The sequence below is a fragment of the Myotis davidii genome, unplaced genomic scaffold, assembly GCF_000327345.1.
Source record: "Myotis davidii unplaced genomic scaffold, ASM32734v1 scaffold68, whole genome shotgun sequence".
In the NCBI taxonomy this organism is placed as follows: Eukaryota; Metazoa; Chordata; class Mammalia; order Chiroptera; family Vespertilionidae; genus Myotis; species Myotis davidii.
Genome location: NW_006300376.1, coordinates 1,932,536 through 1,950,105, shown reverse-complemented (window position 1 = coordinate 1,950,105; position 17,570 = coordinate 1,932,536). Strand labels below are relative to the sequence as shown.

Here is a 17,570-nt window from a genome sequence, read left to right as displayed (position 1 = left end):
GAAATGCCTGCTCCTTCGTTAAAACAGATATACAGGATGGGGAAAAGTAGGGTTACAGCTGTGAATACACAAAACACAGTTTATTCCTGTATTGCTACTTATTACTGTATTATTTTCCATACGAACAACTGTAAACCTATTTTTGTCCCACCATGTATATATACCTTCTGACAAGGTTTTTGCTCATCAGCTACCAGTGAGTGGACTTTAAATAATTTGCAACACGCTGTCAAAGTAAATGTAATAAAACTACATGCAGATTAGCTTTCTTTTCTTACAAAATAAAGCAATTCGTAGATGTTACTCCAACACCTTTGCTGAAATGTATTTATTTTATCCCCCCCCAATTCTTTTACAATATGCACAATGTAACGAGGTATGCAGGGTAGGCTACAATCTGGAAAGTTTCAAAGCCATCAATCTTACAGGCTTTCATCTAGTATGTTTCTGGTGGCCTCAGAAGGGATCATCTACAAGACCCCACATGATAGTCTGGCAATTAACTAGATGAACTGGAACTCTCAGAATATACAAATTAATAAGGCTCTTTTTAACTCTACTGTTTTCACTTCAATGCTTTATTACAGAGACAACAATATGCACAATGTAATATACGATTACAACTTCCAACACTAACACTACCACTCCCATCACACACACACGCACACACACAGAAACCCACGACTTGATTAGCAAAAATTAAGAAACCTCATAGTTCTAGTGTTGTGAGAGCATGGAGTAACCTGAGTTCAGACATTGCTCATGAGAGTGTAAACTGTACAACCACTCTGGAAAACAATTGGGTATTACCTACGATAGCTGAACATGTGCATATACTCCTGTATCTGTTCTCTTGACAAGTACACCAAGAGGTATGTGCAAGAATATTCACAGCAGTACTTTCATAAGACCAAAAAATGCAAACAACCCAAAAGCTGACTGAAAAAATACTGTGGCATATTAACACAATAGGATTTTAGATACCAGTGAAAAACTAATGAAGTACAGTTAAACACAACCTGGATGAATCTTAGGAACAATGATGCATTAAAAGAGCAAGTCATAACAGATTATATGCAATAAACTACCATGTTAATAAATTTCAAAAAGAAGAAAAATTAAACATGTTATTAGTTATGGAAACATTCGTGCAATTTTAAAAAGGAAAAATAAACACAAAACCCAGTATACATAAGGTCAGGCAGATGGACAGGGGAGTAACTCACCATCAACAGGATTGATAAAGTTATAGTTCTTAGATTGAGTGATAAACTCTTTAGTTCCATTATTAAGCTTTATGATATGTGTGTGTCTGTGTGTTGAGTGTGTCTATCATATAGAATCTCTGGAGAACTAACATTCCAGCTATAGGACAAGTTTAGCCCACTCATAAGATGACATTCTTAGTAACTGGGAATGATGCCAAGAAATAAAATCACTCTACTATTGATATTCGGTAACTTTTGTAGCAACAAAGAAATTACAGGTGTCTCAAAAAATTAAAGCAAGGGAGTGGGCAAGGGAAATGGGGTGACTATAAAAGAGCAAGTGAGGGATCCTTATAGTGATGGAAATGTTCTTCATCTTGACTGTATCAACATCAGTATTATGCTTATGATATTGTACTGTAGTTGTACAAGATGTTACCACTGGGAAAATGGTACATTGGATCTCTCTGTATTATTTCTTCCAACTGCAAGTGAATCTACGATTATCTCAAAGTAAAAGATTAATTAAAGAAAAGAAAACATAAAAAGAGATCATTTTCATCCAGGGTTTCTTCACCTTGGTACTACTGACATTGTGGGGCACATAATTCTTCATTGTTAGGGACTGGCCTGGGCATTGTCGGGTGTTTAAACAGCATCCCTGCCCTCCATCCATTAATGCCATTAGCATATCCCAGTTGTGACAAGATTTCCATACACTGCCAAAAGTTCCCCAGGGGGGCAAAACTGTCCCATTAGAGCAGTGGTTCTCAACCTTCCTAATGCCGCGACCCTTTAATACAGTTCCTCATGTTGTGGTGACCCCCAATTTCATTGTTACAAATTGAACATAATTAAAGCATAGTGATTAATCACAAAAACAATATGTAATTATATATGTGCTTTCCGATGGTCTTAGGAGACCCCTGTGAAAGGGTCATTTGACCCCAAAGGGGTCGCAACCCACAGGTTGAGAACCACTGCATTAGAGAATCACTGCTCTAGACATAAAAACAAAGAAGAGTTGTGGAAATGTTCCTCAAGATTGAAGGAGACTAAAGAGGCATGGCAACTAAACGCAATATCTGATCTTACACTGGATCCTGTACTAGAAGAGGAAAGAATGCTTTTATGAAGGACATTATTAGGTCAATTAACAAAACTGGAATACCAATGATAAATTAAATAAAAGCATTGTATCAACATTAAATGTGATTTAAACTAAATTGATTACTGCGATGTAATTATGTCAATAATATTCCTATACTTAGGAAATGCACAATGAAGTATTTAGGAGTAAAGGACCATCCTATATAATAAAAGCCTAATACGCAAATTGTCCCCTCCATCGGGAGTTTGGGGGCGGGGGGGCTGGCCGGCCAACTGCCTGCAGCCCCTCCCTCTGGCTGGATCCCACCCATGCACGAATTCGTGCATTGGGCCTCTAGTGATGTATATAATCTACCATCAAATGATTCAGAGAAAAATATATATGTGTATCTGTGTGTATATATATTTTATATATACATGTGAATAATATTTGTATAGTAAAGGCCTGGTGCATGAAATTCGTGCACAGAGGTGGGGGTGGGTCCCTCAGTCCAACCTGCACCCTCTCCAATCTGGGAGCCCTCAGGGGAGCCCTCTCCAATCCGGGAGTTTCTGTCTATCTTTGCATCAGATGAGCGAATTGTCTGAGACCCCCCCCAACCCAGTTTGGTGCTCACAGAATAATAGGTTTTTTTTTTTCTTTGCTCCATTGGTGGAGATTTCCTAGAAGTTGCAGGATATCTTCCTTTTAATTTTTCCTCAACACTCTAACTTTATTTACATCTCTCACCTTTGCTTTCCCTCCATCCCCCACCCGCAAGAGTAACTTGCTCCAGACTCACTTTGCTCTAGTGCAGCGGTTCTCAACCTGTGGGTCGCCTCCCCTTTGGCAGTCGAATGACCCTTTCACAGGGGTCGCCTAAGACCATCCTGCATATCAGATACTTACATTACGATTCATAACAGTAGCAACATTACAGTTATGAAGTAGCAACAAAAATAATTTTATGGTTGGGTCACAACTGTATTTAAAGGGGGCCCATGCATGCTGCCCACAGGCCCACCATCTTTGTCAGGTTAATTTGCATACTCACTCCTGATTGACTGTGGGCCTCACAGAGGGATGGCCAATTTACATATTTGTCTATCATTAGTATAGATATATCATACATGAATCTGATGAAAGGATATACAAGTGTGTTCATTGTACTATTTCTATTCTTGCAACTTTTCAATATGTTTGAAATTATTTACAAATAAAAAGTTGGTGTGTAGCCAAAACCGGTTTGGCTCGGAGGAGAGAGCATCGGCCTGTGGACTGAAGGGTCCCAGGTTCAATTCCGGTCAAGGGCATATACCTTGGTTGTGGGCACATCCCTAGTAGGAGGTGTGCAGGAGGCAGCTGGTCGATGTTTCTAACTCTCTATTCCTCTCCCTTCCTCTCTGTAAAAAATCAATAAAAATATTTTTTTAAAAAGTTGGTGTGTATTTTTTAAAGTGGAACAAAAGTTGTGGTCCTTAAAATTCTAATGGCAGGTTTCACGGTACTCCAGCATAAGTGATAAAAATCCCAAGACTGGATAATGACTGCTGACTGGATAAATCCCTCTGTCAAGCCTGGGGCATTCTTGGAAAGAACTGTCTACCTTCAGCCTATCTCCCCTTTCCATTCTTTCCAGAGGTGACCTCTTGAATAGTGCAGAATCGAAAGTGAATCCATCCCATTTTTAAAAGGCCATTTCTAGCAAGTGACTCAAACTCACACCCCTCACTCAGTTCCTCCACTAATCACTGAGGCATCTTCACTCTAAATCATTAAGGAAAAACGCAAAAAGTGTACACGTATTCCTCAAAAGAAAACCACTTATATGCTCAACTGAGCAAAGAGAGGAAGAATGTCAAGGTGAGTGGACTAGAGAAGAGACAACATCCACGTCTAGGAGGGCTGAGGGAAGGAGGAGGTAAAGAGAGAGAGGCGGGGAGCCAGCCAGTCTTAGTGAAGCACGAACGGTGTGCCAGCCATTCAAAGGGACTCGCGAGGGGGTGCGAGCGCGCCGGCGGGAGAGGAGCTCACCTGGCGGTGGTGAGCAGCGGGTGCTGAGTCCCCACCAGCTTCCGCACCTGCATAGCGATGTTGCTGAGCTCGTCGCTCAGTAGGCAGCGGAGGCTCATGAAGGACGTGGGGTAGCCCACGATCTTCTCCGCCTCCGACACCACCTGATTCCAGTAGGCCGGGGCCTTGGAGGACTGGCCCCGCCAGGAGCCCACCGAGACGGGGCCGAGGGACGGGGACCACCACAGGCGGCGCGGGCGTCCCGGCGCCCGGAGATGGCGGGGCGAGCGCAACAGCAGTGGCGGAAGGCTCATAGTTTTTGAGTCTGGGAGTGTCAGGGGCTTCGGGGTGCCCGGAGGTGGCGCGGGGAAACTAACCAGGGGCAGAGGAGGAACTTGCTGGGACTAGAAGGAATCGGCGACTCTTGACCCTTAGCGGTGCGTGGGTTCCAGAAGCTGTAACCAGAAGCGAACTTGAACAGCAGCTGTCTGCAGCCCAGCCTAGATAGATAATTGCCCTAGCTCAGCACTGCCCCCGGCCAGCTGGGGTAGAAACCACGGGGGATGTCTACATGGGGGATGCCATCTTTAGAGGCGGGGAATGCGGCCTGTCGTAAAGACGGAGGCGGGCTATTCTGGAGCTAAGACTGCTCCCTGCTTTACGGCACAGCCGTGAAAGCCCAGAGGGGGCGTGGCTCTGGAGGTGGAGGCCTCAGCTCCTCCCACCCCCTGGCTCTGGCCTGTGGGGACCGAGGGTGGCGGGAATGGCGGGGCCGATACTCAGTGTTGGAGTCTGGATTCTACTAAGCCCAGTGTGATCATCAGAGCATCCCCAGCGCCCAGCACAGCGTGGGCACACAGAAATATTTGTGTCATGAACGAGGGTCTTTTTTGCGGCCTCCAGCCCGCCCGGAAAGGAGGGCGTCGGCCACCTTCTCTGGAAAGCCGTGGGCTGGTAGCTCTCATCGTCCGCCCCGGCCGTGGTCCTGGGCCCGCGTGGTGGCCACCTCTGCGGCTGCGGGCTCTGCGGAGCTGTGGCTCGGGGGTAGTGGGGATGCAAAGCGCACGCGTGGGTCTGATCTCATGCCCTCAGCTCCCAACCAGACGGAAAGTGGCGTGGCCCGGCCCAAAGTGTTCTTTTCCCCCAAGGAATGTCCTCTGACTTGATCCAAGTCACTGGCCTCCTCGCTGAGGCTGGTTTAACCCCCGTGGGCAGAAGCAGCCGTACCTCCCTCAAGGGTGCGGAGAGTCACCCCTTTGGAAGAGCTCCCCTTCCAGGATTCCGAACTGGACCGCTGACCCCAGTACTTTAGTATAGCTCGTGTATGATCGCAGAATCCCCAAAGCAACCCCATTGGGTAGGTAGTATTCTCCACGTTTTATATGAAGAAACTGAGGCACAGCCAAGTCCTGCAAATTACCTAAGGCCACACTGAGCAGGGGTGGGAACCCAAGCAATCTGGTTTCTAAATCCACGCTCTGAACTACGTTAGAGACTCTCAAAATGACACCTTACCAACCATTCTTTTTTCCTTATTGCCGTCAGCGTGGTTATCATTCTATAATGCAACCTATTCTTTTTTTCAAGTATGTCTAGCATCCTCTCTTGTCATCCCAAACAAGTGTTAAACCCTTATTAATAAAAAATTATGTATTATGCAGTTTTACACTCTTAAAAATAGCTTGCAAAGCTCTCTTCAACTTTCAAAATCCTTTCAAATTCATGATTGATGTATTTTAAATTAGCATCATGCATACTACTGGACTAGACTTGGGCTCCGTTTAAAAATCGGACTTAACAAGGGGCAAATTAAGGAATAATTATTCACTTTGCAAAAAGGTTTAGCCCAGACTCCCTTTGAATGGCAAATTTCCCTCATGATTTAAAAATTGGATTTTATTGCCAAACATTCAGTTTAGGCATAACTCTTCAGGGATACATTTTAGATAAAGTGAGTTATGCTCAGAAGTATTAAACACAGTCTGTGCCCACAAAATAAGTAAGGCAAACTAAAAGTTCAAAAATAATTCATTTGCAAGAGATAAACTCCTGGCAATAAAATTCAGGTCTGTTCTAGATGAAAGTAAATGTGGGGAGTGCGATACCTTACCATTCCAAAAAGTTCCGAGGCCTGAGCTGGGTTATCCAAGGTGAAAGAAGTCATGAACAAAACAGGACAGATAAAGGCTGAATGTGATATATTGTGACCCTGAGGCTGTTTCTTCAGAATCACGGTACCTTAGGGCTAACTTTTCCTGCAATTTGCTTAATACCAATTCACAACATGTACTTTAATTTCTCCACAGAAGCCAAGTGCATTATTCTCTGGTCATACTCTATTAACCAAGTTTTTTATTATTCATGGGACTCTTGGTCCCATTTATTTTAAATAATCAGCACTTTCCTTCATGCTTACAGTTAAAAGGTTGCGTTATACCTAATGATAATCAGTTTTTAGAAGGTTAAAATGGTATTTGTTCTTTAATCTTCCAGATAAATATATAACTCCTTAGAGTCTCTTTGACTAAAGAGATTTCGGAATTGCAGGTGACTTTCAGAGGAGCGGGGAGGAGTGTCTGTGATTCTGCCTTTCCTGAACTAACAGTGCCTACAGTCACTTCAAGGATGTCTGTGAGTGTGTGCTTAAAGAAAGAATACAGCAGGGTTTCTCAACCGTGGCTTTATTGACATTTGGGACCAGATCATTCTTTGTTGTGGCGGGGAGGGCTGTTTCAGTGGTCGGCAAACCGTGGCTCGCGAGCCACATGCGGCTCTTTGCCCCCTGGAGTGTAGCTCTTCCACAAAATACCACGTGCAGGCGCACACGTACAGTGCCATTGAAACTTCGTGGCCCATGCGCAGAAGTCGGTATTTTGTGGAAGAGCCACACTCAAGGGAGCAAATAGCCACATGTGGCCCGTGAGCCGCAGTTTGCCGACCACTGGGCTATCCTGTGCATGGTAGGGTGTTTAGCGACATCCTGGCCTCATACTCACTGACTGTGAGCAGTATCCCTGTCCACCTTAGAACAACTAGATTTGTTTCAAGACATTGCCAGAATATCCCTTGGGGGCAGAATCGCCCATGAGGCTACAGGGAAATGGGAGAAGCTAAAGAGAAAAATAATTTCCACCCATGGCATTGACTTTTACAAAGCAGCAAAGAAAAGGTCCTGGGTGTGGGCAGCCCTGCGGGTTAAAGGAACCCCCAGCCTTACACAGGCACATCTGCTGGGCACTGAGTTGCTGTGGAGACAGCAAGCTGACACCTTTCTCAGGACCCTGACGCTGGTAGAGGACCAGTGGACTTTACCTACTGTTCCTCTACATTCTGCTGACCTTAGGAAGAAGGAAGGTCATACCTGGTGTCTCTTTTTTTTTTTTTTTGGCTGGAAACCTGAACCAGCCTTTGGAAATACAAGGTCTTAACAAGGATGGTGTGTGCTTTGGGCTTTGGCATTTACAAGATTAGGGGAGTGGAAATAGATAGGGACATTGCAGCTACCCTCCTTCTAGCACTCTTAACACAGTCACCTATTGTTTATGCAAGCGAGTTCTTCCAAAAGCAGATGAAAGCATTGTGGTATATCTTGAGGCCCAATGATAAAAGGAGGCAAGTAATCAGATTAGCAAAAATCCAAAAGTTTGACCACCTACTGGGTTGGCAGACTGTAGAGAAAGGAAGAACACATATTGCCAAGGAGAATGTAAAATGGTACATAGCACCTATGAAAAGGAATTTGATAATCCCTAAAAAATTACATGTATATTTACCCTTTGACCTAAAAATCCCCAAATACAAAATGACTTATGCACAAGGTTATTCATCACAGTGTTATTTGTAATAGCAAAAGATTGAAAACAAACTAAATAACCACAAGTAGGGAACTGGTTGAAATAACTATGGTAGAGCTATACGACGAAACACACTGTGCAAGTCTGAAAAAGAATGAGGGCCGTCTCTTTAAAATGATGTGGAATAATCACCCCTTGTCTGCTTTCACCGCCCCTCCTGGGGACAGGTTTACAGCTCACCTCCACCTCTTCCGAACCTCCATTCCAGGCTGCATAGGCCAAAAACCTTCCCTCTTTCATCTCCAGTTTAAGGGAAGGACTCTAGTTTTTAGAAGAGTAGATGGAGAGCTGAATTCTCCCACGTCCAATAACCCTTACTTAGGGTTCTAAATCTGGATTTAAAAGGCCCATGAATAAATTTCAATTCAGAAAGTACCTGAACCCATGAAATGATCTGTAAAGTTCCGTGTGTCTCTCTATTTCTTGGAGAAGGGGTCTACCCTTAAGTTGTCTTTGGATTATCCAAGAAGGCCATGATTCAAACAAGAGGTTAAGCACTGCCCAACCAGCATGGCTCAAATAGATAGACAGACAGACAGATAGATAGAGCTGAACGTCAAGTGGTTATGGATAGCAAGTGGCATGAAAAATAGGAACCAGGAGGTCAGGGTTTGATTCCAGTCGGACACACTTCAGGGGCGCAGGCTCAATCCCCAATGTGGAGTGTGCAGGAGGCAGCCAATCAATGGTTTTTCTCTCATCATTGATGTTTCTATCTCTTTCCCCCATTCCCTTCAACTCTGAAATCAATAAAAGTATTTTTTTTTTTTAAAAAAAGGAAGTTCCCACTGGCTGAAAGGGGGACAATCTGAACATGAAAAAAGGATAAGAACTACAACTGGTTGAAATTCACTGATGACATATAAATACTTCAGTTTAGTATTAGATGTAACTAGAGCAAAACTCTGAATATTTGTAATATAATGGAAGAATTGAGCATTTATCCTGCCTTTCCTGCGGGAATTATATTTAGTGGTGTTTAAGCCTGGCTTACACCCTTGAAAGTTGAACCTGAGACAAGGGCTTACTTTTAGGTAGTTTATTTTGGACAGCCATTTCAGGAAACAGCAGTGAATGACAAGAGTGAAACAGGGTAAGTTAATACAAGGGTGTTCTCAAGTTAGCCATCACTGTGGGCAATAAAACCCGGAGTCTTCTGGGACTCTTTGACTTTCCCTGTAGAATATACTTCAGAATTGCCAGCTTGATACAAGAGAGAAACAGTTATTTACTAGCTCCCAGCTCCCATTGGTCCAAATTTCCCACTTGGGGCCTTAGTCCCCTCAGACTTCTCAGCTGTCATGTAAGTGCCAGGCAGATATCCCACCCTCATGGAGTCAGAGGAACTCAGGGGCAAAATGTGAGGTGCGTGCAGTGCACGTGAGAAGAGGTGCTGTTAGGTTACACCTGCAGAAAGCAGGCTGCTTCAGCAATGGCAATGGTAAGAGGCAGCTGAGAGGATGTGAAATAGGAAACAAGTCTCTTCTGATGGAGTAACCAAACAGCCCAGGCTGATGAGGGAGAGTTCTTCTTTATAAACTAATGCCATTTAATCAAAGAGAGGAAAAAGATAAGATTAGGAAATCACCATATTGTAATTCCTTATGTTGATTCAGGCAACAAAGATCAATAGGTGAGGCTGATGGGGAGCTCTGCAAGGGAGGCCTTTGGGCTGTTACCACCTGCAGACACTAACCAATCTCAGCATCACTAGCAGTGGGGAGCCCATACAGATGTGCCTCCTGATGTGCATTATGAAGTACACAGAACCACCAAAGACATGTTTTTTTGCCAAAATAGCTGAATCTAAATCTCATCATTTTTTTCCGCTCGCCATTTTTTTTTTACAAATGGAAGCAAATGGCTTGCCCACAGCCAATTTTAGAGAGACATTGGAGGGAACAGAACAAGTGAAATAGCTTTGCAAAGAAGCAAACAGGCCAATCCAGCATATTAGATATTCTACAGGCCAACTCACTGGATTTCTTCAACAAGAAAAGGGAATAAGATTGGAGTGAGTAGAAGAACTTCTCATGATTGAAAAGTTTTGAGAGGCATAACAGACCAAGTGTAATATGTGGATCTTGTTTGTATCCTGATTCTAACAAGCTGAACTGTAAAAAGTAAATTCTGAAACAAGTAAATAAATTTGAATTATAGTTTTGATATATAAGATATTGCAAAGGAATTAATTTTGTGTGTAAGTCTATAAAATATTCATATTTTTAAGCACTACAGACTAAAGTATATAGGAATAAAATAACACAATGTCAGGGAGTTGCTTTAAGACACCTTAGGAGGGAAAACTTAAATGAAGCGAGTGTGCTAAAATCTAGAAAGTTGCTGATTCTGGATTATGAGTGTATGGTATTTATTATACTATACTATTTTGTATATGTTTGAATATTTTCATAATAAAACATTTTAAAGAAGTAAATATCCTCATCCCCTCCCCATTTTTTTTTATTTTTTTTTTGCAAATGGCTTGCCCAAAGTCATAAACCTGGAAAGTGGTGGAACTAGAATTAAAGCTGAGACTCATCTCAGTCCTTCCCCTGTATCTTATTGTCTTCAGAACTGAATGCACTTATTTTCCAGCCTCAGGCATACATAAGTGCTTCTGGCACACTTTAATAATTGGTCCATGCATTGTTCTTTTTTGTCTTATTATGGTTGTAGGCAGTCTCTGACATGGTACCCAATGACCCCTGCCTTCTGGTAGTCACACTCTGTGCGGTTCCACATTGTCTCAAGGTTGGTCTGTGCCATCAATAGTGCAGACTAAAGTGTGTCACTTTCAGATATTAGTTTTATAAAAGACGATGAAGCTTCAATTTTAGATTTTAGTCTCTCTCTCTCTCTCTCTCTCTCTCTCTCTCTCTCTCTCTCCCTCCCTCTCTCCTTGATCTGAGAGAAGCCATGCCATGAGCAGTCCTATGGAGAGCCCATGTAACGAGAACTGAGCCTCATGCCAACAGCCATGTGAATGATCCACCTTGAAAGCACATCCTCCAGCTCCATTAGAGACTGCAGCCCTGACTCACAGCTTGACTGTAACTTCATAAGAGACTGAGCAAAAACCACCCAGCTAAGATGCACCCAGATTCCTGACCCTAAACACTCCATGAGATAATTAGTTATAGTTTTAAGTTGCTAAGTTATAGGATGATTTGTTATACTGCAATAAATAACTAATACAATTATCTGTTAATTATTGTATAAAATAAAACATACAGCAAACCTACCACCAACACAAGAACTAGAATATTGACAATAGCTTACTTCTGTGTGGCCTTCCTTCATCCCATTCTTCTTACTTTCTTAACCCAAAGTTATCTTTATCCTGATTCTTGTATTTACCATTGGCCATGATTTTTCAAAAACATGAAAAATAATAATAGATGTATTTCTAAAAGGTACATAATTTAGTTTGTTATTTTTAACTTAAAAGGAGGATCCATGCTGCTTGTAATTTTCTTTACATTTTTACTTGCTCAGCGTTATTTTGCTGAGATTCACACATATTGATGTGTATAATGGCAGCTTGTTTGTTTTGACTGCTGTACCACATCCATTGGGTGACGACACCACACTTTATCCATTCTCCTGTCAATGAACATTTAGTTTGCTTCCGGATTTTTTTTCTATTGCAGCAATGTTTCCATGAACACATTTACAAATGCCTCCAAGTTCACCTCAAGAGTTTATATCTAACACTGGGATTACTGGTATGTGAATATGCAACTTGAATGGATAATACCAAACAGCTTTCTAATGTGCTTTACACTTACACCAGCCATTTATAAGAGATTTTGTTGGTCAAACCCTCTCAACATTTGATATTGTCAGACTTCTTAAAATTTCCAGCAAATGGGTGTAAAATGGAATTTCATTACAGTATAGATCTGCATTTCTCTCATCACTAAGAAGATTGCTAAATGTCCTTCCCATTTTGCATATCAGTCCCCAAAGACGATGTGAGAAAGCATATATGACTAAAATTCTTCATTGTAATTTTCTTTTGGGTTTAATTTTTAGGTCGTCCCTTCTCATATCCTTACTCCCCATGTTCACAATACTACTTTCTTGCCATCTCCTACTGTTCTCAGGGTTTGACCTAAAACAACTGTAGTTAGGGAGGAAATGGACCAAGACCGACACTCCTTTTTTCCTAGTTTCTCACCTTACAGGGCAGCAAAGTGGAATTGACTAGCAATGCTGCTAGTTAATTTCACACCAGGATTAGCTCAATTAAAAGTTGGTCCTTTTCTTTTACAAAGGCTCTTTCCAGGAAACAATTTTCCTTCAGCAACTTGGAATGCAGGGAAAAATAATCTGCTGGGTAGGTTTTTACTTGAACACAGACAGCATTATAAAATGGTCAGCAATCTGGGTTATGCAGCTCTGTCCTGTATGATCATAGGCTAGCTAGACATTAATGTTTCTGAGTTTAAAATTACTCATCTATAAAACAAAAGTAGATGATCTCTTGGGTCCAGATAAATATCAAAATGTTTTTATTCCATGAGTGAAATTAACTAGTAGACTAACCTGGTCTTTGTGATCACTTTATTCTCTTGTCTCTTACCCACCCAAACTAATTGATGTTGGCATTGACATAGGTTCAAACTTGAAGTCCACAAGGAAGATTTCAGAGCAGACCCTATTATGTGTTTTTTATTGTTTTGTTTGCTGTTGCATCCCTACTCTTAATACATATCTACTGAAAAATAGATACCCTATAAATGATGTTGAATAATGAATGAATGAGGTAGGTATTTATTCTCCATTCTCATTTTCATTCCACCATCCCACACAAAGTCATTTGAATTGTATTTTATTTATGATAAGATCAGGAAGCCCAAAGTAGAGAATTTTGTCCATCTTTACAAGCTTAGCTAGTTCTCCATTGCTATTGAAACATTTCTCACAATGACAAAAAAGTCACCGCAATCACGGGAAGCCAAAGTTGAGAATCACTATCATAGAAAAATTATAATTTAGTCTTTTTTTGTTATTTCTAGCTGGTTCTCTCTCTCCCTTTCTTCTTCTCTTCTTTCATTCATTTCTTTGTTTCTTTTTCATTTTTAAAAAATAAATATTTAGGTCAAACTCCATTCCCTAGGGTTCTAGAATAATTCTGGTAGAATTCTATATACAGAAAACCCTTCTTTTGTTGCATAGAAGGCATCTACAGCTAATATCAATTATAAGGGAGTCAAGATATACTGTATTTATTATATGTATAAAGATTGCTACTTGACACTTCAAATTATAGAATATCAGGCATCTTGTCAGTAACTGCTGCACTATAGTAACAAATGTAACCCCTAAATTATGTGAAAATACTTTTTCTGTACTAAAGTGCAGTTTTCTTCTAAACATTAGAAAATGTTTCATTCAGGAATGGATGTATCTATCGTGAACAATCAAATCAATATGGTTAGTTAATTCTAAAAAGTCACTTTTCATAAATTATCTGAAAAGAAAACCTGTCAAACTATTCTTTTAATAAGTTTAAGGACCAATTCAGTTAAACTAGTCAATTTGAAGTCCTGTGTAGACTCATACTAGTTCATTTATGAAAATACCTATTAAAAGACTCCCAAATTAAAATCACCATATTCAAATTTTATTATGATGTGGCCCATAGATTAGGAGACCTTTAACAACAGCCCCACCCTGCCCCCACATAAAGACAATGTATCTAAAATGAGAGAGATTTTTTTTTGAGAAAGAGATTTAACTATTAACTTTGGCAATATGGAAGCAGTGATAGCTGCTGAAAAGAATTTGCAAAAGACCATCTGAGAACATCAGGTGTAAGGAAAATCATGTAAGGTCACTTCCCAGAAGCTGACACCCATAAGAGAGATGTCACTGTCAACTATAGTGTCAGAGCTATTTCTCAAAATTATGCTGGTTTAAATCAATCAGTAGAGTTCACTGTGATGTTTCCATTCTTTGAAATCATGTCATAAACAAACATCTGTAATAAATATGTTTGAACATTATAGGGCTCGTATGACTATGTCTGGAGAAATAATTTTGAACTGCGTGACAAAATAAAAGAAATATTCTGATGTCAAAGGGTTGCTTTATTTTTCTAAGAATAAAAAAGACAGGATCCCCAAGGTTTAAACAAAGAACAACTCTACAAAACACTATTTCCATAGTGATTAAGGGGTCAGACACAAGCCAGATGCCCTGCATTCGAATACAGCTCTACTATTAATGAACCGGAAGTGCCATATTGGGAAAATTATTCTCAGCACTGTGATTTTTTTTGTTGTAATATGGGACGGACAACAATATTTATATCAATGGGTAATTTTGAATATTAGCAGGAGTTCATAAACATAAAGCACTTAGATCAGTACCTGGCACATAGTAAACTTACGATACAAACCCCCTTTCATTCTTCACTATTCAACCCTAGCTCTTCCTAATTTTAAATCAATAAAAAAATATAGATAGAAAGTGTGTTTGCTTCTTACATTTTTAGGAAAACAGCTGTCTTAAAAATATATATATACAGTGGGGCCTTGACTTACGAGTGTCCCGACTAACGAGTTTTTCGAGATATGAGCCGTCTCTCGGCCGATATTTTGCTTTGAGTTGCGAACTAAAATTCGGGTTATGAGCCAGCTTCAGATACCCCACCGCTAGTTGGCGCAGCGAACATCACAGTGAACGCCACAACATCAGCCCAGCATCATGTGTCTGACTTGTTCACTGTTGATTTGACATACGAGTAATTTGAGTTCCGAGCTCCGTCATGGAACGAATTAAACTTGTAAGTCAAGGCCCTGCTGTACTTTTTTTGATTTCAGAGAGGAAGGAAGAGAGAGATAGAAACATCAATGATGAGAGAGAATCATTGATTGGCTGCCTCTTGAACGACCCCTAGCGGGGATCGAGCCTGCCACCCAGGCATGTGCCCTTGACTGGAATGGAACCAGGGACCCTTCAGTCTGCAAGCCAATGCTCTATCCACTGAGCCAAACCAGGTAGGGCAGAACAGCTATTTTTAATTCCAGGACAAATCATACAATTTATCCACATAATGCAAACACACACACACACACACACACACACACACACACACACACGACGATTGAAATGCTCTGTTGCTTGTGAATATGATGGTGATGTTGTTTTAAGGATATTGCAAATTATATGGCTTAGGACTTACTTGTTTTAGAGATAAATCTATTCACTGGTCAAGACATCTTTTGATTTCTCTTACAGTGTTTTTTTCCCAATGTTTTTCTTTTTATTGTAGTTTTTACGAAAGTGTAAAAAAAAATAGGATAATGAACCATGATGTTATTATCCAGTCTGGGCAATTAATTATCAACATTTTGCACTCCCCTTCCCAACAATTCTAAAGTATTTTGAAGCAAATTCCACCTATCATAATACTTTGCATGTAAATATTTCAGAATTTATTTATAGGAAATAAATACTTACTTTTTGAAAAAGTAACCACAATACAATTGCACCTAACAAAATTACCAACATTCCTAATATTCAAATTGCTTCCAAATGTCTTTACTCAGTTGATTTGTTTAAATCAAGATCCAAACAAGGTGAAATGGGTAATTTAAATAGTAATTATTTGGTTTTATATTTTGGACGGTGTTTCAGCTTTATACTTATTCTAAAGGGAAATGAATATTCACGACTGTGATCTAAAATGGAATCTTCATAATAATAGAGGAGAGTAGGCTGGAGTGAGAAATGGGAGTCTCACAGTAGGTTTGGCCTTTACTTGTAATACTGACCTAGGGGTCTATTTCATGACATTAGAGTCTTTTGCTACAGTAGAAGGAAGAAAAAGAATTTTTCTGAAGTATGTAGGCTACAGGAAGTATATGGAGTTCAAAAACAGCCCCTCTGTGGCCATTCCAGGACACTGAAGCAGCATGAGCTAAGTCTCTGTCTGAAGTCCCATGGGTGTAAAACTCCCTCCTGCTCCTTGTCTATCTCAGATCCTCTCTTCTCTTCCTCAAAAATATTTTCAAAGGATTTGTTTGTGACATTTAAAACTTGGTTCTTATATTTACAGCCGTATTTCAGGGTTTATTTTTTATTTTATTTTATTTTTAAATTGCACACTTAACTAAATTTATTGGGGTGGCATTGGTTAATATGATCATATAGGATCAGGTGTGGATTTCTATGCTACAATATCTGTATATTGCACTGTGTGCCCACAACCCAAAAGTTGTTTTTTTTTTCTTTTTCTACAGGACTATTTTCATGTCTCTTAAGGCTTGAATGTAATGTTTTTATTAGACTTCATTGTTCTTAATGTAGATTTAATATGACTACCACTGAAGCTCCCAAGTGTATTTATAAGGAGATGCTTTATAGTGTTACTCATAATTTCCTTTATAGGTTACTCATAATTATCAGAATAAATGAGATTTCCCTTTCAAAGTAGGTGGGTAGGAAATGAGTAACAAAGGTAGTACTTAAAGATAAAATGTTAACATATTTGTATGGTGTGAGGGGAATCTAAAAATAAGTAAACCCACATCCTTCTATGGATTCTTGCAATATAGCCTCCTGCACCTATAAAAGCTAATGAGAAATCCTCTCTATTGATTAGGATCTCAAAATAGTCAAAGTCTTTCACCTTCTTCCTTCTTTTCCTCAGGTCCCATTTATTATTGTAAAATTACCATTGCTTCTGCAATTTTTTGTAATGCCATCTGGAGTTTGGTTTGTTAAAATCATATAGAGCATTAGTTCAGATCCTAGGCTCTGAAATCAGATAGGCTGGATTCAAATATTGGCTTCATCATGTCTTAGCTGTATGTCTTTGGGCAAGTCACTTAACCTTTCTGTGTTTTGTTCATCTGGTCTTATTCATCTGTAAAATGGGTGTAAAATACCTATATACCTACCTTACTATATATTTTATTATAGTTAAGTTAATATTCAGTCCCATCTCCCTTGGGGTAGAATATTTTTCCTCCCTATCAGTGTTGGTCTTGGTCATGGAAGGTGGGTTGAAGTGACTGAGCCAGTTGCGAGCTTGGCATCATGTGTTTCCACTTGCCCTTCTGCACTCCTACCCTCACCATGAGAAGAACATGTACCAGGTAGCTGTTCTTCCCAGAATAATGAGAGTCATATGGAGCAGATGGAACCCAACACACACACAACCTAGAGCCAATCTCCCCTCCCACCAGTGGCATTCTTTTGTTAATCCTGACTTAAGTCATTATTGTTACCTAACTTATCCTAATTTCAGTGGATAAAGCAGGCTGAACTATGAAAAGTGACCAAAGGACCAGGTTCTTGTAATCACTTATTATTAATTCATTTGTTTATTTATTTACATAAGAGATACTTATAGAGCACCTACCATATACAAGCACTTTCTTGGCACTG

General features: G+C 40.3%; 1 protein-coding gene across 1 annotated transcript in view; it reads right to left on the bottom strand.

The window, feature by feature from the left end:
- The window catches only part of PDSS2 (prenyl (decaprenyl) diphosphate synthase, subunit 2), a 91,768-nt gene extending 86,857 nt beyond the window's left edge, over positions 1–4,911 (bottom strand). Inside the window, exon 1 of the mRNA XM_006777208.2 lies at positions 4,333–4,911. Within this exon, the coding sequence (XP_006777271.1) occupies positions 4,333–4,625 (293 nt within the window). The 5' untranslated portion in view covers positions 4,626–4,911. The remainder of the gene's footprint in view (positions 1–4,332) is intronic.
- Positions 4,912–17,570: the final 12,659 nt, after the last annotated feature.